The sequence below is a fragment of the Anomaloglossus baeobatrachus genome, chromosome 1 (assembly GCF_048569485.1).
Source record: "Anomaloglossus baeobatrachus isolate aAnoBae1 chromosome 1, aAnoBae1.hap1, whole genome shotgun sequence".
Taxonomy (NCBI): domain Eukaryota; kingdom Metazoa; phylum Chordata; class Amphibia; order Anura; family Aromobatidae; genus Anomaloglossus; species Anomaloglossus baeobatrachus.
Window position 1 is genome coordinate 301,729,831 of NC_134353.1, and position 22,356 is coordinate 301,752,186.

The 22,356-nt window shown below is 41.1% G+C and overlaps 1 protein-coding gene across 1 annotated transcript in view; it reads left to right on the plus strand.

Moving 5' to 3' along the window:
• Positions 1 to 22,356, plus strand: part of HPGDS (hematopoietic prostaglandin D synthase) — a 164,316-nt gene that overhangs the window by 132,412 nt on the left and 9,548 nt on the right. Inside the window, exon 3 of the mRNA XM_075337093.1 lies at positions 11,819 to 11,911. Coding sequence (XP_075193208.1) covers positions 11,819 to 11,911 — 93 coding nt within the window. The remainder of the gene's footprint in view (positions 1 to 11,818; positions 11,912 to 22,356) is intronic.

Consider the following 22,356-nt stretch of genomic DNA (forward strand, 5'->3'; position numbering starts at 1 on the left):
GAGTCTGGAGTAACAGAAGACGACTTCTCCATAGCTCAGTCAGGAACAAATTAGAAACTGCACCCAAATATCCCTAAGGAAAGGTTTATAAAGGAAGTGAGAGGCTGGTAACTGAGAGGAAAAACTGAGTCTCCCACGGTCCTAGAGTCCACAGCTTCAGAAACAGGGAACTGTCAGATAACAACATGGGCTGCAAATCTCGGGGATTTTCTAACACTTGCTGCCACTATATTGTCAGCCAGCATTGAGACCTCTGTAACAGGCCGTGATACATCTGTGACAGTATAATTACGTATTACTGTCTGCTCCCAATTAGCCAATAAAACACATTTCTAGGTATTGTTACGTATTATAGCATGCTCGCAATTAGCTGTGAACCACATTTCTAGGTATTGCTATGTATTACCACCTGCCCCAAATTAGCCAATGAAACACATTTGTAGGTATTGTTAGTTAATACTGCCTGTTGTAAATTTGCTAGTGAACTAGCTAAAAAGGTCTTTGCAGTTTTCATTGCCTGCTCAAAATAACGTAGTCAATTTAGCTATTAGGCATTCACCCTAGTTTCTAGATATTGTAGTTAGCAATGCCTGCTGTAAATTTGCTAGTGAACTAGCTAAAAGGATCTTGGCCCTTTTCTATGTCAAAAATGTTCTTTTCTATATCTATGTTTTCTATGTCTATGTATTTTCAAAATTATGCAGTGAATCACATTTTGAGTTATTGGTACTTTTTAGTGTCCTGACAATATTGTCAACTCTGGCAAGAAATAAAAAATAATTTATCTTTTGTGTCAGCTGTCTGACAGGTGTGACCACAGGGTTGCGAAACATCTGTTTAAAAGGGAAGGGTACTTCAATCATGAGTGGTAAATCACAACGAGGTTGTGGTGGAAGAGTGAATAGGTGGCGTGTTGTAGGTGTACGTGTGGGAAGTTTTGTTAGTCAAAGCTCTAGTGAGCAAACACCGGATCATCCTATCCCAAGAGAAATGAGAACAACTTCCGTTATTGGACAGCCTACTCCACTAGATTTCATTGGCAGCCACACATCATTTTAACATTGAAATGAGGCTGATAAACAGCATGTGCTAGAGTGGATGGCAAGCACTGCATCAAGTGGCCTCTCCTCCTCTTCCTGCACCTCAACATCACAAACAGTTCATTCCTCAGGGGTTTGTGAAATGGTGAAACAGCCCCCATTGTTCATGGCCAGAAATATGTACTTGGTTAAAGATGCATATGACAAGTCACTGTGCCACCTCACAAGCATTGTTTAGATGTATATATTTGTGTCACATAAATGTGAACATTGTATTTATTGTATGTAAGTTTACCATCTGCTTGCTGTCAGTAATGATGTGATAATACTTTATAAGGGACTAAAATGCCCTTATTCAACTACAAGAGGCCACTGTTTCTCAGCACAGATGAATGACTGCAATAGATAGTTCGAGATGGGGGCGGAGCTACAAGCTGATATAAAATGTATATCACAGGAAGTAAAGTGGCGGCCATCTTGGGAGTAGTTGTCAGTTACTGAATGGAGAGACAGAGGACGTGCAGGAGAGAGTCAATAATATTTGCGAGTAGAAATTTATCATCTTTACCAGAGCTGTGACAGAGCGTACCTGACCCTGTCCGTATCCGAATCCTTACCAGGTGGGAAAAGATTACTGATAGGGCACTGCCGTTGAGTTGATAGGACGTTGTCACGGAATCAAGCCACAGTTACAAACAGTATTGCCTACCTGCTGGAGAGACCTCTCATCTGACTGTGTACTTCAGATATAGTGTCCATAGCAGACCCAGGTCGGTAAGATAAGTAAGGCCCACTGCGCCATCGCTGTGGGTAACCGTGCATGCATCTCACATCAGTTTGGCGCCAGAATATTTGAGACTGAGTCAGGGCCTGTAGATAGTTTAAATAGGCATAATAACCCTGTCAGGCCGCAGTTACTGTACAATCACCATTTGGGATTACCGTTTCCATGACTATGTCATCTAACTCTTCGCCATTGAGGATTCTGTGTGGACCACAATAACCTCACTTACATCTAGGTGTTGCTAAGGCCTATCACAAACTTTCGCCATATTTGAGCTCGTGCAGGAGGGAGCTGGTGTTGAAAAATATAAGTACATGTTATTTGTTTAAGTTATTACACACCCTTTCTGGCTAAGCAGCCATTGTATATTCTAATTCGGTCATTTCAGGAGACACTGAGGAAGGACGCTCCATCAAAGTTCACTGTATTTATATTGGTGCTAGGGAATATTTAGTTGAGATTTAAAGTGAATTTATGGTAAGTTTGTAAACTGCTGTGCTATATCGCAAGCAGCTCATATAACACATCCATTCAATTATTTCAGACTAAAGGTTATTAATAGGTAGATGGTGGTTGCATTATCCAATCATGCCTGTAGGTAACGCATAGTGAACATGTTGTTGTTGACACATATTGTAAGACGCCACGCTGTATAGCACAAGGGTCTCATCTTCTTCGCTGAATGTCTGTGAATTTTCCCTGAGTGTTTTCCATTATTTTAGTTTTGTTCTTTTACAAATTGAAGTAAAGAACTTTTGCTGGTTGATTTAGTTTTGGAGCCGTCTATTTTCTGTTCGTGACTTGCTGTATCCCAAAGAGCCTACCCCGGTACATGGCTTACAAATTGGCATAGTCAACAGGATACAACGACCATTATGGCTGGGAATGTGGCGGGAATCAACTCACCAGCATCAGCAGCACCAGTCCAGGCCCCAGCACAGGCAAGCCAGCTTGCCCTAATGTCACCAGTGCAATCAGCCATGTCACCCTAGTTAGGGTCCCTTCCGGCGGAGACTTTGTTCCCTCCCTTGGTTAGGTCTGATGGTAGCAACATCGGCCTTCAAGATGTAAGCCAGCACACGGCTTACAGGTGCCACCCCAATTACACTTCTTTCCCCTTGTGTCACAAATCTCCAACCGGCAAACTGACTGTGTGGAACCATACATGGGCGAGTCTGCCCATTCTGTCCCATTGGCATCAGAGGTCTACTCCAAAGATTCCCAGACTCAAAAGGAGGAAAGCATGTACACTGATGACCAAAATCTTTGTCAGTTGGATCCTGGCCTGGATAAAGTAGGTAGGGTCCAAGCAGCATCCAGACCCATGTCAACTGACATTAACCCCCGGGGCTGGAGGTGATGATGATGATGATGAGACTCAGATACCTGAGGCGCATGTGTACTGTTATGTGATTTCAAGACAAGAAGAGGAGTGGGACAACATAGAGCCTGACATTGAAGTTGCAGATCCCACTTGGTGTGAACCCAGAGGCACGCAGTTGTGTAGATAACCAGATGGGGAGGGGCAGGAGGAAGCCGAGGAGGTTATAGTGGCAATTCCCATACAAATACGTAGTGATGCAACAATGAGAAGATGGATCCTCAGCCACATGTCTGGTTGTGGTCAGCAGCAGTCGCAGGTCTGCAGTTTGCAGTAAGGGTTGCCTAACCAGGGCCTTTTTTCAGACCGCAAAAGGATGACCCAACTTTTGTTATCTGCTAATGTTGTAAACAGCTCAGTAGAGGCAAAATTTCAAATAATTTGAGTACTACATGCATGACCTGGAACATGCGCAAGCAACATGCATTACTGTGAGACTTACTGTGCTAAAATGTGGCCTACTGGGTCCACCAGCCACTGGTCACCAAATCAACCGTGTTTACCGCTTCTTCCTCTTGCTTCATTGTCGAAACTATTTTTACACAGGTCATCAACAAGAGAACCTCCACTTATTTAACTACTACAGTCGAGGTGAGTGAGAGCCAAGCAGCTGTTACAGAAGTGACTAGGCCTAGTGTTTTTGACCCATGTGAGACACCGTAGCCACATCCTGTGTGTTGCATGGACCTTACCTCCCTGCTGTGCAAACACACTATGTGGAAATGGAAGGGGGGCAATTCATACCACTGTCCTGCTGTCTGCCTGGAAGGTTTTAATCTCAAAACTCCAAGATGGGTCTCCAAATTATCTAATTTTCTTTGTCTGTATTGCAAGAGTTCTGGGAGCAAGAGGCCTACGACTGTCTGTGATCTTGCTGTCTCTGAAGGTAGAAATATTGGCTCAGGCCTTGTTATAGGGCTGGTCCCAAGCATCCATGTTGAGTTATTGGACTACTTGTCGTCTGTGCCAATTGTTGCCACTTTTCCTGTTGCTTGTCCTACATGGTTGAAAATGTGGAGACTCCAAGTAAACTCTCCAAATTATTTTTTGTCTGTAGCACCAGGGTTCTTGCAGCAAGACCTGCACACCTGTCTCTCGTGCATCTTTTGATTTGTAAAGTGAAAATGCCAGGCCACATCCTATGTGTTGCATTGACCATACTTCCCTGCTGTGCAAAAACACTATGGGAAAATTGGAGGGGGGGGGGGCGACTGATGCCACTGTCCTGCCGTCTGCCTGAAAGGTTTTTAAATCTCAAGATTCCAAGATGGGTCTCCAAGTTGTTTCTTGTCTGTACTGGCAAGGGAATGGGAGCACCAGCCTTAGGGGCCCTTTGCACACTACGACATCGCAGGTGTGATGTTGGTGGGGTCAAATCGAAAGTGACACACTTCCGGCGTCACTCTCGACATCATAGTGTGTAAATCATTTTAACTACGATTACCGAGCGCAAAAGCGTCGGTATCGTATGATCAGTGTAGTGTCGGTCATTTTCATTATTTTGGCTGCTGCGACGGAACGATGTTGTTCCTCATTCCTGCGGCAGCACACATCGCTGTGTATGAAGTCGCAGGAGCGAGGAACATCTCCTACCTGCGTCCCCTCTGCAATGCGGAAGGAAAGAGCTGGGCGGGATGTTTACGTCCCGCTCATCTCCGCCCCTCTGCTTCTATTGGCCGCCTGCCGTGTGACATCGCTGTGAAGCCACCAGACCCGCCCCCTTAGGAAGGAGGCAGGTCGCCGGCCAGAGCGACGTCGCAGAGCAGGTGAGTGCATGTGAAGCTGCCGTAGCGATAATGTTCGCTACGGCAGCTATCACCATAATATCGCAGCTGCTACGGGTGCGGGGACTATCGCGCTCAGCATCGCAGCAATGGCTTGCGATGTCGTAGTGTGCAAAGGGCCCCTTAGGCCTGTCTCTCATCCACCTCCTATATTTCTTATGTCAATAGTCTAGGAAGCTAATTGCTATACCAAAACAGTGGTGCTGCACTGTAAAATGTATTTTTGCTGTTTTGGAGGCTTTTCTCACAAACCTCTAAAGGTGTTTTTTCTCTGCCTTAGGTTTGGCCTACCATTGAATCCAATTAGGTTTGAAAGGTTCGGCGAACGTAGCGTTTGTTCGTTAAGGCTCGGTGAACCAAACTTTGAAAGGTTTGCTCATCTCTAGTAAGGAGGCTCCAGTATGCATGAGCCTCATCAATTGCGACACTTAATACTATTGGCATCCTCAGTCAGGGCTGCAATCCTGCTAATAGCTATCACAGAGAACATTCACTTACTCGTCTGTCTTCATAATAACATCACTGCATCGCGCAGCCTGCGTCCATTGCAATTAATCAAATTACAGCACTGTCTGAGAGAATTACTCATAATCCAAAGAAAATATTTTATTATATGAATATAAATATGAAACACACACGATAATGTAACTTATATGATGTTTCGGCCCCTCCAGAGCGAAGTTCTCAGCCACTATAAAGTAAACAAAGGTAGGAACAGAAGTTCAACAAATAACACTGAATTAAACCACTCATATTCTGTAACCAGAAAGCTGTTACAATTATATAAACTGTCTAGTTTTATCAAATAGGCAACAGAAGAGAGAATATAATAAACATAGAAAAATTAGATGCACAGGTTGTATCACATGTAATAATCATTACTGAAATGTATATGGATTTAAAAGGGAAACAATCACATTAACCCCTTAAAGGGAATTTGTCATCAGGTTTTTGCTACCCCATCTGAGAGCAGCATAATGTAGATTTTTAGTGGCGCCAGTAAACCTAATCTTAATGGTTTGTCTAAAAATACCACCATCTCCATTAATAATGGAAACTTCAGGTGCAACACCCCTAGGTGTATGTGCTGCGAAGTAATTGGGAATAATATTACCTGTTTCACTTCCCGGACCACAAATTCCCTCTTTCCCTCCAATTCCATCTGGATTGTCAGAGCACCTATGTAATCTACTTGCTTGAGTGCACGTGCGGCCTGCAATATGTGGGCCGCACAGTGCAAACAATGCATGCTAGGTTAAACAAACATAGGTCTAATATTAAAAATGGTTTTCAACAGCATAGTCTGTCCCGACATTTTTATAATGTACATCAAAAAGACACTAAATATTTGAGATTATTAATCATCGATCATATAGATAATTTGGGGTCCGACCGTTTCGAAAGACTCATTAAACGTGAGAGTTATTGGATTTTTAAATTAGGGACTCTACATCCCGAGGGTTTGAACCTGACTAAATGAAAACGTAGCCAAACATTGATCTGGAGTTCTCTGTTTAACTGAATCCATATCTTGGATTCTTGAAAGGGGAGCAACAGCACCTATTGTGCTTGAAAATGCACTTAACTGTTGTCCAACAATGGATGGCTGCCTACAATCCACAAATAGGTAGCGCCTTCTAAATAATGACCCCTCCTTTTTAATTCTTAGCTATATGCAGTATAATAGGTACAGAATCTACACATGGTTTTTATTATTATTTAATTTTGATCTCCCCATGTTTGATTTTAGGAAGGTAGTGATAGGTTATATTAACAATCTCATTGTTTTAACTTAACTCTATTAATATTTTTGTGTTTTTAATTCATTCTTATAACTGTGATTTAAATTATTGTCCATGTAGGGTGCCAATGTGATCAATCATGGGTTAATCTTTTAATCAATTTGATGGTAGCCAATGAAATCACACTGGCCCCTTTAAATAATATTCCCCACACTTCGCTTTATATCCACCTGATGAAGATATTGTGATATTGAAACGCATTGTAGCTGTAAACATTTAATAAATCTAGAAAACTAATATATCACTGTGGCCTCCTTAGCGCTTTCAAGACCGTTTTTTTTTTGTATTCCCAGCATAATGTAGAGACAGAGACCCTGAATCCAGCGATGTGTCACTTACTGAGCTGTTTGGCATCGTTTTGATGAAAATCATTACTTTTCTGCTACAGATCTAGCAGTTATTTGAATGTAGAGCAGGTTTATAACGAGCTCATGAATATGCTGGACTACCGGTCAGCACGCCAAATAGTCCTTTAATGGTAATCTCCTGCTAATTAAACATGATTTCATAAAAGCTACACTACGCAGCCCAGTAAGTGACACATCGCTGGAATCAGGGTCTCTTTTCCTTCATTATGCTGCTCTCAGATTAGGTAGCAAAAACCTGGTGAAAAAGTCCGTTTAACGACTCATGACGTGCTATGTAAGACATGGGTCGTCTCCCTGCCTTTGATGTGGGCTCGAAAACCAAGCTTTTCCTTCATGTTGGCTAATGTAATCAGCCGATATGTGGATCAGAGATCCATCTGCACCTGTTATCCAGTTAAATCCCACTGACAATCTAAGACAGCATGATTTAACATGAGCCAGCGGGATGCGCGTCATCCTCGGCTCCCATCGGCACTCCATAAAGTGATTGCAAAGCACAGATGGGTTGTCATGATAGCCAGGGGTCAGCTGATGACCCGTCTGTCATGACTATTCTCGTGTGAACACTGGCAGCAAGCCAGCGTTCATAGAAGACCGTGATTTCTGCTTTACAGAGCGGTGCTGATACATTGCTTCATATAGCACAAGCAATCGGCTGATCGCAGGTTCAAGTCCCCTAAGGGGACTAGTAGAAATATATTTAAAATAAATAAATAAATAAAAGTATGGAAAACATAGAACACTAGTTCAAATTCCCCCCCATTGAAAATAAAACCATTAAATACACATCTGGTATCACTGCATTCATAAATATCCAATATATCAAAATATAAAGTAAAGTAATCCGATTGGTACACAGAGTAACGAGAAAACAAAAATGCCAAACTGTAGTTTTTCAGCTGCCACAACAACAGAAACAAAGTTATAACAGGCGATAAAAACATTATATATACCTCAAAATATCAAATACGTCAGCTCAGGGCACAAAAAACAAGCCTTCACACAGCCCCAAATCCCAAAAATGTAAAACGCAACGGCTTATAAAAAGTTATGATATAACCAAGATTTTTTATATTTTTTTCCCAAAATTTTATTTTATATATTTTTTTTAACCACTTAAAAAAAATAAAAACTATACGTTTGATATCTGCGTAATCGTACTGACCTGGAGAATCATACTAAACACTAAATAAAGAACCCAAAAAACAATTGCAAAATTTCACTTTTTGGGAAGGGGGAGGGGATCACAGCTGATTCTTTTTGTGAGGTAAAACCTTTCCCTTCCTTTTTTTTTACCCTCAAAGAAAGTACAACATGGGATTGAATTTTTTTCTATTTGTATATGTAGAAACAAAATTGCAATCCTATGTTGTGCTTTCTTTGAGATAAAACTTTTTTTTAACTTCCTCCCCTGCCCAGGAGATGTGGCATGATCCAATCCTGTACAGTCAGACTCAGCCATAATTTGGATTCCAAACACCAGAGAAGTAAAAGGACAGTGAGGGCAGACTCATACTACTGTATACCCCTGAATAGCTCTTTCGTATTCTGCATGACTTGCTTTCTGATATAGCACCCTCACTTATTCTTAGCTGTGCATCTCCTTCTACAATTCGTATAGTATGTATGCAGGTCAATTCCTGCATTCCAAGACCGAAATCTGAAGCCATAAAAGGAACAATGAGTGGCCTGTGCTCATTCATTCTGCACTATGGAGGCTTCTTTGACTGTATTATGCAGTACTGCATTACATTTTCACAGTTGCCTGCAGAATGTACAACTGGTCACACAATATCTGGAAGCCTCTTAACTTCTGAACTTCCATTTATGGCTATAATTGGTATTACTATGAACTTAAGTTGCCAATTTTAATATAGATTTGCAACTTATTTTTTTCAGTGGGAGATGGCATTGCTCACTGAATTGTCTTAATATGTTTTGTAAGAGACGACATACTTGGCATTTTAAATTTCAAAGTGCAAAAACTTTTTTTTCTGCAAGAAAAATAAAGTAAAATAAATTATATAATTAGAGCATAAAGAGTTAAAATCAAAAACCGAACTTAAGAAAATGATTTTGTTGGATGTCACTTAAGTATACATTTTAAATGACTAACCTTTCATTTATGCGGGCATCACACGAGGCGATCTATCGTGCGATAGGTTGTCGGGGGTCACGGTTTTCGTGACGCACATCTGGCTACATTGACGACGTCGTCCCGTGGACACCTACGAGCGATCGCAAATCGGTCACAAATCGTGTATCGTGTACTCGTCATTTATTTTTAAAAAATCGTTTATTTTACTTTGCGCCGGTTGTTCATCGTACCCGGGGTAGCACACATCGCACCGTGTGACACCCCGGGAACCATGGACACAGCTTACCTACGTCCCGTGGCACCCACCGGCTATACGGAAGGAAGGAGGTGGGCGGGATGTTTACGTCCCGCTCATCTCTGCCCCTCCGCTTCTATTGGCCGGCCGCTGTGTGATGTCGCTGTGACGCCAAACGTCCCTCCCCCTTCAAGAAGAGGATATTCGCTGCCCACAGCGAAGTCACTCAGCACGTAAATATGTGTGACGGGGGTTAAATGACTTTGTGCGACACGGGCAGCGATTTGCCCGTGACACACAAACGACAGGGGCGGGTACCATCGCACATGCGATCGCACGATAGATCGCATCGTGTGACGCCCGCATTACTGTGGTCAAATATGAATGGAACTTTTTTTTATTCATCCGATTTTGAATTGTAAAAATGTTGCCTTTCTGCATAAATTAATGTAACGTACTTACCTGCTGAGCGACCTCGCTGTGGGCGGCAAACATCCTCTTCCTGAAGGGGGAGGGACGTTCGGCATCACAGCGACGTCACACAGCCGCCGGCCAATAGAAGCGGAGGGGCGGAGATGAGCGGGACGTAAACATCCCACCCACCTCCTTCTTTCTGCATAGCCGGCGAGAGCCGCAGGACACAGGTAAGCTGTGTTCATCATTCCCGGGGTGTCACATGGAGCGATGTGTGCTGCCCTGGGTACGATGAACAACCGGCGCCATGAAAAATAAACGATTTTTTAAAAATAAGCGACGTGTACACGACTCGCGATTTGTGACCGATTCAGCGTTGCTCGGAGGTGTCTCACGAAACGACATCGCAAACGGTGCCGGATGTGCGTCACGAAAACCGTGACCCCGACGATGCATCGCATGATAGCTCATCTCGTGTGACGCCCGCATTAGCCTAGTCTGCACTGCAGAATGGGCAGTGGTTCTGCCATTTCATGGGTTTATTTGTTTTTTTTAACTTTGAGAGAATAATGTAAGCAGTAAAACTTGTCAGAAAAATATATATATACAGTATAATCTCTATTTCTCTAATCTGAATAATTTTGCTCGTTCTAACTACACTTTTTTGTAGTACAGAAAAAAAAAATTACACCCTGGGTGTAGGAAACTTTTAGGTGATAGATCAGTGGCAGTTACTAAGCCAACATTACAAACTTGGTCCCTGGTGAAATTGTCTTCCATTTTAAAAATGTTCTAGACTGAGAACACTACATATTGTTTACCAATGATTTTCATAAACTTGCCACCAGAAATAAAGAAAATGATACATGAGAGCTTCCAATAAAGGATCTAGTATCAGGATCAACTTCTTTTGGCCATGGCTTGTTTCTTTTACCCCCTCTCTGTGTTGGAGGGTTCTGCTTGACATCTAACACAGATTTGGTTTTGTGCCATACACTAAGCGGAACTATGATTGAACTGAGAACTTTAGTTGGTTTTATCTTATTGCAACTTTTTCCCTTTCTTCTACCCCTTCCCCCTTTTTATTTCCCTTATGAGAAGAGGAAAAGTGATTTGGGGGGCAGCTCATTTGCATAAAACACTTCCTATGGATTTCTCAAAAGTGGAAACAAGAATTTCTAAAACAAAGCTATGGATTTGATCAACATTGAAGCAAATTTACATAGATGATAGTTTGGGGGTCTATAAATCTGATGACTAGTTTCTTTTTAAAAAGAAGAAAATTGTGAAAGTTCTAGAAGTGTCTGAGCGTATTCCTTCAAGATCAATTAATTTTTTTCCCCATTTCTTATCTCTATCTTTGTCTCTCTTCTTTTTACCTTCTCTATTTCCTCCATTCTGTTACAATTTTTTTTCTTCTTTGTTTCTCACTTATTTTCCTGCTTTCTTTCACTCTTGCAGTCTGTTTTTATTGTCTCTTTTCATTTTTCTCATACTATTAGATTATTAACTTTCACTAGCTGAGATAATGGCACAATATGACTGTGATTAAGTCTAAATGATTTGGTGTCAGGTTTTCTCTCACTTATTCATAGCTTATGTTTTACCTCTGCCACCATTATTTAGCATTCAGAGTCTGCATTAGCTTCACAATAAGTTTCATGCAGTGAAATTGCTCTAATTTTCTATTGTGGCGACATATTCTTCATTTACATAGTAAATACATTTACAAAGTAAGTATTATGTTGCTGCAATTGATATAAAATGCTGGACTTGTGAATGGAAGATGAGGCTTTCTCATTGATTTAGTTAAGGCATTGCCATCAGGAGTGTTAATGTATGTAGGAACTTTAATTATTACACAAATTCCAGTAGAATTTACCTTAACATTTTTTTTTCTTTCCCTCCACAGAATACCCATTTGGAAAACTTCCAGTTGTAGAAATTGATGGGACTGTGTACTACCAAAGCCTTGCCATTGGAAGACTCCTTGCTAAAAAAGCGGGTAATATCATTTACTATGCATACATATTTTTATATACAGTTTGGTCCAGAAAGATTCGGACAGTGACAAATTTTGGTATTTTAGCGGTTTACAAAACATTCAAGATATATTTATATAATCAACATGGGCATAAAGTACAGATTCTCAGCTTTAGTTTGAGAGTATTCACATCCTACCTATAGTAATGGTTTAGGAGTTGCTGCTATTTAACATGTAACAGCTCCTTTTCAAGGGACAAAAAGTAATTGAAAAGCTCTAATGGGCCGCATGGGCTATTCCCTCATTGATCCATTAATTAGGAAGGTGAAAGGTATGGAGCTGATTCCAGGTGTAGCATTTGGAAGCAGTTGAGCACTGTGTTGAGCGCCCTCGTTGGCTGCCAGCAGTGTTTTCTCTGGCTGGTCTCCCCGAGATCAGTGTGTTTTGTCTTGTTGGTCTTCTGGTCATATGGGTTTGACCTCACCACAGGTCCTGCTAGGTCGATTGTATCACATTTATGCTAATTCTAACAGAGGGAGGGGATAACTATGAATACCCCTCCCCCCCAGATATTATCTGATCCTCAGCTGCTGTCACTCAACAAGAAGCTAATTTTATAAGTTTTACATTCTTGGATTTCAAAACCTAAACATCCGAGCTGACCACTAAAGGTATGTAGAGATTCAGCCTGATAGTGCCAGTATAGCACTGGATTTAGGTTATATAAGAAAATCCTGATGATTGGTTTTCTTTAACCACTTCAGCCCCGGGGCAATTTCATTTTTCCATTTGTTTTTTGCTCCCCTTCTTCCGAGAGCTGTTACTTTATTTATCCATCAATCTTGCCATATGAGGGCTTGTTTTTTTGTGGGAAAAGTTGTACTTTTAAATGAAACCATGAGTTTTACCATATAGTGTACTAGAAAATGGCATAAAAATTACAAGTGCGGAAAAATTGCAGACAATCAGCATGATAGTGCTAGTATAGTACTGGCTTTAGGTTATATACGAAAATCCTGGTCATTGGTTCTCTTTAAACATGAATCTACACTTCAATTGCATCTCTATAGTTTCATATTAACCCCTTCAGCCCCCGGGCACTTTCCGTTTTTGCGTTTTTGTTTTTTGCTCCTTTTCTTCCAAGAGCCGTAACTTTTTTATTATTCCGTCAATCTTGCCATATGAGGGCTTGTTTTTTGCGGGACGAGTTTTACTTTTAAATGAAATCATAAGTTTTACCATATAGTGTACTGGAAAACGGCAAAAAAATTCCAAGTGCGGAAAAATTGCAAAAAAAGTGGGATCGTACAATAGTTTTTGGGATATTTTATTCACGGTGTTCACTATATGGTAAAACTGATGTCTGGGTGTGATGCCTCAGGTCGGTGCGAGTTTGTAGACACCAAACATGTATAGGTTTACTTGTATCTAAGGGGTTAAAAAAAATTCACAAGTTTGTCCAATAAAAGTGGCGCACGTTTTGCGCCATTTTCCGAAACACGTAGAGTTCTTATTTTTTTGGGATCTATGGCTCAGTGATGGCTTATTTTTTGCGTCTCGAGCTGACGTTTATAATGGTACCATTTTTGCGCAGATGCTACGTTTTGATCGCCAGTTATTGCATTTTGCGCAAAACTTGCGGCGACCAAAAAACGTAATTTTGGCGTTTGGAATTTTTTTGCCACTACGCCGTTTACCAATCAGAATAATTGATTTTATATTTTGATCGGGCATTTCTGAACGCGGCGATACCAAATATGTCTATATTTATTTATTTTTTAACCCTTTAATTTTCAATGGGGGGAAAGGGGGGTGATTTGAACTTTTAGGTTTTTTTTTTTTTTTTTATTTTTTAAAACTTTTTTTTTTACTTTTTTTTTTTATTTTACTAGTCCCCCTAGGGGGCTATAGCAATCAGCAATCCGATCGCTGATCGCTATCTGCTGATCACAGCAATACCGCTGTAATCAGCAGATTCACTCACTTTGGTTTTCCCTCTGCTCTCGGCCGAGGGAAAATGAAAGTGAAAGATCATAGCAGCAGGCGTCATCACATGACCCTGTGCTACGATGGCAACCACCGATAGTCACGTGATAACACACGTGACTTCCGGTGGGGGCGGCGGTAAGTAACAAACATGGCCGCGCGCATTTAAATCTTGCTGCCAGACTTTGGCAGCAAGATTTAAGGGGTTAATGGCCGCGGGTGGAAGCGATTCCACCCGCGGCTAGCAGGCACACATGTCAGCTGTTGAAAACAGCTGATATGTGTGCCGATCCACGCCGCCTGCCCGCGGCAGGGGGCGGGACTTAACGGGACACGATCCTGGACGGATAGATCCGTCCAAGGTCGTGAAGGGGTTAAATAATAATTTGTGGAATGCAGAACCCAAATCATGAAGATTCACTCACTGTCCAAATATTTCTGTATCTAACTGTATGATGGTTGATAGTTATACATGTGGAAGCAATTGTACTCAGAGGCTGTATGAATCCATAGGTCCCTCTATGACATAGGCAGATATCAACATGTGTTATTGACTTGCAGTGGGGCTGAGGAATTTAAACTGACATTGGAAAATGGCACAGAAAAATGTACAAATTACCATAATATAAGAGGAGAAAATATAAAAAAAAGTGTATAACCTTGAAATGCCAAAGTACAAACACAGCTCTAAAGTCAGATGTAGCAAGGCGTAAGGAAACGGGAAGGTGAAAAGAGTACCAGAGAGATTTTAGCACTTTACTTTCTTGACTTATGCATTAAAAACACTAATGGTAAAATCTCTCTTATGGCCAAAAGGGTTTGGAAGATTTGATATATTGTAGGAAGTGATTTCCAATTTACACTGATAAGCAAAAGGGTAACAATGTTTTGAACTTTTGACTTTCAGGCTCAATATCTCACCATCCACTACAGATTTAAAAATGAGACTACGTTCATTTTATAGACAATCAACTGGGCTAGCTCATACATAATTTTGACTTGCAACTATTTAGCATAATAGACATGCAGTAACTTGTCATGTCATGGCTTTGTTACTGTTTTGCTCCTGTTGTGTTTTGTTTTTTTCTTCAATGCACCCATGAAAGCACCACAGACATAGGGGATCCATCCTTCAAGGACAGGAAATTTACTGAATAAAAGGATGGTACCTCTTCCACGCATCAGTTGGTTTCCTGTTCTTGGAGGGGGAAACTCAAAGAAGCTGTACTCACCAGGACTCTGCCCAGGCCTCGCTCGTCAATGCAGGCAGTGAAGATGTCCTTGCTGCAGCTGAAGCAAGAGGTCCTGGAAATGCTGCAGTGGACCAAGATGGGCTTTCACCTTGCATGCGGGTACAAGCTGCAGTGCCACCTTGGTAGTCTGGCTAAAGTACTGGCCTGGAGATATACTGGATAAATCGAAGCTGTGCTCTATCACATGCGAAAGTGAATTCTTATTCGGACCAGTGTTAGACGACATTTTGGAGAAGGCTGGAGACAGTAAAAGGATTCTCAAATTTTCCATTTCCATCTTCTAAAAGATCTTTTCGGACGCGGAGAAGGGTCCAGAGAAGACCCCCTAGAGATCATGAGAGATGGAACGTTGATCAAAAGATAAAAGGCAGTGGCTTTATGTTCAGAGGTCCTTGCCAGAGGGAAAGAAATCCTTGTAGTGACTTGTGTCCCAAGGCAGAGGAAAGATTCTCCCTATTTCTTCCTACCTGGGAGAAAATTTCTGCAAGCAGCTGGATTGTTGGGTCAGTGAGATCCAGCCTAATGCTAGAGTTTCAGATCGCCCCATCCTACCCCCAACAGGGGTTTGTGTTAACATTTCCTGAGGTTTCCCTGGTACAATAGCAGGCCTTAGAAGTGTAAAGTCCGTCTTCCTGTAGGTCCCTGTACAAGAACAAGGGAGGGGATATTATTCCCTTGTCTTCTTAATAAAAAGCTGGATGGGTCATTCAGGACTCTAATGCGCCTGAACAGTTTCATAAAAGTAGAGACCATCAAAACAGAGACCATAAGGTCAATCAGTGAATAAGTGCTCAATCAGAAAGAGATGCACTACAAATATACAAAAAGACTGACCTGCAGATCCAATAGGTGTGAACAGGTGCTAGCTGAAAACGCATTACTATGAAATATATACTGTACAGCTGCACACTAAAATGCTAACATCCTATTGGATGTGTGGGTCAGTCTTTTTGTATATTTGTAGTGCATCTCTTTCTGATTGAGCACTCTACCCTGCAACCAGGCTGTGTTCACTCCCCTTTATAGCAGGAGTCTAGTTGCCCAGACATGGAGGTTTTAACCCAGATAGCGACATTTTGCCCAGACATGGAGGTTTTTTACCCAGATAGTGGCATTTCAAGTTAGGGTCCCGAAATACAGAGATTACCTTGCTGTTTGTTATCGGGCTCACATGTATTGGCCAATACATAAGCTAAATATCTTTTTTTCAAATATTCCTATGGCAGTAATGCAATGCCAGAGTTCACTTATTCATTGTTAGCATTTTAGTGTGCAGCTGTATATGTTTCGTAGATATGTCTTTTCAGCTAGCACCTGTTCACATCTATTGGATGTGAGTGTCAGTCTTTTTTTGTATATTTGTAAGAAAAATGTTCATCTCTGATCCATGGGTACCTCCAGAGAACTTGAACCTGCTCTCACAGGGGCCAAGCCAGCATCCTTGAGTAGCCAACCTACGCTTTATGGCATTGAATTTGAAAGATCATTAGAGAAGGGTTTTTTTTCCTTAATTAATACCCTCGGTTACCATAAATATATTTATGGCAGATCATGGAAAAAATTCTTGTCCAGCAAAGGAGCTAAGCTAGCTGGTGGGGTTCCAGTTAGATCTATTTTAGAGTTCCTGCAGGGAGGGTTTAATCTAGATCTCTCTACTAAACCTCAAAGTCCTGGTTTCAGTGTTTGGGGCCCTTTATAACTATGACCTATGAGGTAACCATTGAGTGTCTCAGTTTATTAAAGCTTGCTCTAGATCAGTGCCTATTTCTAGGCCAACAAGTTTGCCTCTGTGGGATTTGAATCTTGCATTGGAAGCCCTGCCTGAGTCTCCTTTCAAACCCATTGATGCTATATCAATTAAGCTGCTCTCACTTGAGACTGTTCTCCTGGTACCCTTAATATCAGCCCATAGAGTGAGTGATATCCAGGCCCTATCAGTAGACTCTCCTTTCACTCAAATTCTAGACTATAGAATCATCTTGCGATCACATTCAGCGCAACTCCCTAAGCTAGCATCCATGTTTCATAGAAGACAGGAGTTCTCCCATCTTTTTGTGACAATCCTAAGAATCAGAAGGAGAAGAATCTACATACTGTAGATGTTAGGAGCTGTCTTATGAAGTATTAGCAGTATTTGCCACCTTTCAGGGTCATAGGAAGCAGCTTAGGGCTTCCAAATATACACTTGCCAAATTGATTAGTGAGGCTAATAGCTTAGCCTATTCTATAACTGCCTAGACTGTCCCAGATGGGTTGAAAGCTTACTCTACAAGAGCCGTAGCATCTTCCTGGGTGCAGAAGTCCGATTGTATCCATCAAGCAGATTTGTAAGGCAGCAACATGGTCCTCTCCCTCTACTTTTTATAGCACCACGTAGAGAAAGAGCTGTGGAGAAACAAGCGCACATAGGGTTTTACCCCAATATGTAAGGGGTAGGGAGGGGGGAGTAAGAATACTCACCAAATGTAGTTGTGATAGTCACAACCACTATACACGCATGTAAAATGGATCCCAGGCTGCAGCCACCCGTAGTAGCAGATAACAGATAACACAAGAGATGGGAGTTCAGTTGCCGCGCCAAAAGATCACTTCTTGCAGATGTTCAGATTAATGTCACTTTATTATCGTACAGGTCAACGCGTTTCTGGAGCATCTGCCCCCTTCATCAGGACCACCAAGCACAGGAATAACATTAAATCTTTAAATGTTATTCCTGTGCTTGGTGGTCCTGATGAAGGGGGCAGATGCTCCAGAAACGCGTTGACCTGTACGATAATAAAGTGACATTAATCTGAACATCTGCAAGAAGTGATCTTTTGGCGCGGCAACTGAACACCCATCTCTTGTGTTATCTGTTATCTACTTTTTATAGGTAATACAGACTGGATTGGTCTTCCTCCTCTGGTTTCCTTTTTTGGAATAAGGGTTCTACAGGTTGTGCTACTTCCCTAAATTGCCTATGCTCTAATTCTCTCGGTAGTGCAGTTATGGGTGAATATAAATTATGTACTTACCGGTAATGTGTTTTTTCAGAACCCATGACAGCACACGTATATAGGTTAAGGTATAAGGTAACAATGTTCATTTGGAGAGCCTCTCAAACTTATGCATGGGAGAGGTCCACTCTTTTATTCAGTATGCTTCCTGTCCTTGAAGGGTGGATCCTCTCTCTCACACGGTGCGGTCATGTGTTCTGGTATTTAACTACGTATTTTCCAGTGTCCTACAAATTGCAACCTATTCTTGCATTCCCTAATAGCTAAGTGTATTATATTTATTCCCAAGTGAAAGGTCACTGGTTCGAATTGAATATTAGCCAGGAAGTAAATTTCCCAAGAAAATAGAAACTGTATCATCATGTTCCTCGATAGTGGTCTTTCGGCCAAGAAAATTGCCAAATTGCATCATGTGAGAGCCATGAAGTTGGAAGAATATGAAATTCAGTCCGTCCACCCATTCAAAAGCCAAGAGGTGGACGTTTAGGCAAAATATCAGTCAAGTCAGCTCATCAGAAGGTTTATTGGTTCTGGCGCAACAAACATGGCAGTCTAGGTAGCTTGTATGTTTCACAATAGTGAGATCACAGAGATCTATGCAAGCACCATGTGATGCATGTTACACAAGTCTGGAATCATGGCCTAAAAAAAGTAATAACAACTTCAATATCATAAGTGAAGGGTCGCAAAGAAGTGCAAAAAGTGTACAGTAGAAGATTGGAAACAAATCCTTTGGAGCAATGAGATGAAAGTCAATAGACTAGGCTCAATGGAAAAGGGGCTAATGGATCGAGAAACTGAAGGACCTGTTTCACGTTTGGTAGATGATGATATGGGGTTATTTCAGCTGTTGGATAGGTGACCAGTATCGATGGTTTCAATGCTGAGCTATATGTGAGTATCCTACAAGACGAGTTACTTTGTGCATTCTATTACTACTAGGGGTATGAAGAGGATGACCGTGTTCCAGCAGGACAATGAGCCGAAGCATATGTCGATATTAGTGAAGATATTGTTCAATCACAATGAAGTAGAGGTGCCGGATTGATTCCCACAGTTCCTAGACCTCAACCTATTTGAACACTTGGGGATAGAGTTGATGAAAAAGTTGTATACATACCAAAGTGCGTCAACCAGTATGCATAAATGTAGTGTATTAGAGACCTGAGATCAGATTTCAGTCATGTTTAACTTTGATCAAGAGCATAGCCAAAAAGGATTCCAACAGTGTTGAAAGCCAAAGACGGATTTTGATTTTTAGGAGAAAAACAGTAACAATACAGTGACATACATACATTTTGACTTGCAACTATATAGCCTATGATTAGTTAAGCAGATATTTGCCATGAGAGAACCAAGATTTTCTGTGCATAAAATGAAGGCAGTTTGAAGCTCAAAGCTATAGTGAATGGTGAGATATGGAACCTGAAAGTCAAAGGTTCAAAACACTGTTACCCTTTTGCTTGTCAGTGCACTTACAAGAGGTCAAATACATTTTTGCTCACATTGCTGTGACAAACTGCTAGTACATTACACTATATTTTTGCAAAAATGTTAAGAATTACTGTATAAGTGAAGCCATCATCCGCGTCAGAGCCCTACACGTGTAGTCACACCCCCCTGGCTAAGGCTACACGCCGAAACACGTGTAGGGCTCTGGTGTGGCACAGCAGCGGCAGAGAATGGCTTCAGGTATGCATTTTTCATCCAAAATTGGATTTATCAACCATCTTTATATATATATGCTACATTTGTTATTGTCATGCCTTTAGACATACACATTAATTGAGCAGCTCATTACAAGCCTCTTTTAAACTGCATTTGTGTTTGCTATATTATGTAATTGTCACCCTTATTCACATTGGGCAATTGCCTTGTTATATACTGTGGTGTGACATATATGGTGGGACCTTTACACATGCAATGTTGCAGGTTTTTGATACATTTTTGTTGAGGTGTACTTGCACATGACTGATTTTTTTTTGTAGAAAAATTGTCTTTGTATTCCTACTGAGGGTTAATTTTCACAATCTTAGGCTTGTTTCAGACGTCCGTGTTTTAGGTAAGTGTGACATCCGTTTTTAACACGGATGCCACACATACCCATGTTACCCTATTGTGTACTCACACGGCTGTGTTTTCACATGGACCGTGTGGCCCCTCTATTTCACACGGAGACGTGCCCGTTTTTCTCCGTTCTCCGGCAGCACGGGTGGTCACACGGACCGCACACTGATGTGATCCGTGTGACATCAGTGTGACACAGACCGGAGAAAACGCAGGTTTTTAAATAAAAAGATTTTCTATATTTACCTGTATCCAGCGATATGTCTCTGGCTCTGTTGCCTCCCGCTCCTGACCCCCGCTCATTATTTTCATTGATTATTCACTGTAGTGAGCAGCTGGGAGCAGGGGCAGCGTAGTGACAGCGCTGGAGACAGCACCGCCGAGGACGGCATCGCTGGGGACATCGCTAGTGACAGGTGAGTATCCTGCCAGTAGTGTGTGTGCAGGGACGTCCACGTGGTCAACTGATTTCTCAATGAACTCTGATGACCTCCTGATGACACCCCTGCGACAACTGTGCTACAGCGAGTGTCACGATAGTGACTTCCAGGGGTTCATGAGAGTTCATTGGGAACGCCGATGACCCCCTGGATGTCACTGCACAAACTGCTGTATACTCACCTGTCACCGGCGATGTCCCCGGCGGTGCTGTACCCAGCCTGTCCCCACGATGCTCCGGCTTACAGATCCTCGGGCAGTAAATAATTAATGAAAATAATGAGCGGGGGTTAGGAGCGGGAGGCAGCAGAGCAGAAGACAGCATCGCTGGATACAGGTAAATATAGAACATCTTTTCATTGCAGAGACACGTGCTTTTACCTGGTACGTGTCACACGTATGCAAACACGGATGTCACACGTGTGACCATAACCATGCATGTGACTGGTACCTGATTAAACACGGACGTCTGAAACCGGCCTTATTTGTATATTAGTACATATATGCTCTTTTTGTACATCTTTCTACTGCTTTGCTGTGCCTTGTGGTGCTTCTTGCACTTTCTTTACTGTACCTTGCTATTCTTTAAAATATTTTTTTTAATTTTTAATCCAATAAGATTTTTTGGATTGATAAAGATTTTTCAAAAATATTTAATTTAATTGTTATTGGCTATTTTTTCCTTGATTGGTTGTTTTTACATCAAATACAAAGTACAGACATCAGATACACAATACAGACAACAAATACAGAATTCACGCTACAAATACACAGTAACACATCACTATACAGTGGTAAAATAATTCCAATATAGAGCCCAAATAATGCTAAAATACAGTGCTCAATTAATGAAAAACAAATATATTATACATTATATACAATGCATGCATATATACAATATATACATTATACAAAGATACAGTGAAACAATTTCCAAGAACATACAGTGCACAAATATGTACCAAAAAATCCCATCAATTAATACCAGTATACAGCGCTCAAAAATACAAATACCCAAATTAAAAATATATGTACCAAAAAATCCAATCAACTAATGCTAAAACACATAATGCAAAACAAATTCACTATACAAGGCTAAAATAAAAACTTTGAGAACAAATGGTAGCAAGATATAGTACTCAGATATGTACAAAAAACCTTATCACAGCCAAGTACTGTCACATACCGTTCCCAAATATTGGTATTTAGTGTCCAAATATTACCAGCTAAATTTATAACAAAAACCTTCAGAAATGTGTCTATTAGATGAATACAAGTGACCTAGAAAACTTAAAATGCTGTTTTATCCATGAACCTAAACATAAGCTGTTGACATTGTCAACAAAATATATTGTTGTCATCAGTAGTGAGAATAATAAATAATTGCAGAAAACCTACACAATGTATGACTGGCACTGTAATACTCACACTCCTGCATTGTAGAAAGGTGATACATAAAGGATTTTTGGCAATACATAATAGCTAACAATTTTACTTGTATACAAATAATTTAAAAATGTAATTTCTGCATCTCTCTTACAAAGTTAGTGAATACTACTTTGTTTTACCTGCTATGCGCTGGTTATTTGGTACAGTAATTTGTATACTGTTCTTGTGTGTCGTATTGGAGAATGCGTTTGTATACTGGATGGTGTACACGAGGCTCATAGGAGCCCTGTATTTATAATGTATGGAGATAAAGTAATTGTGACCAATAAAATAACTG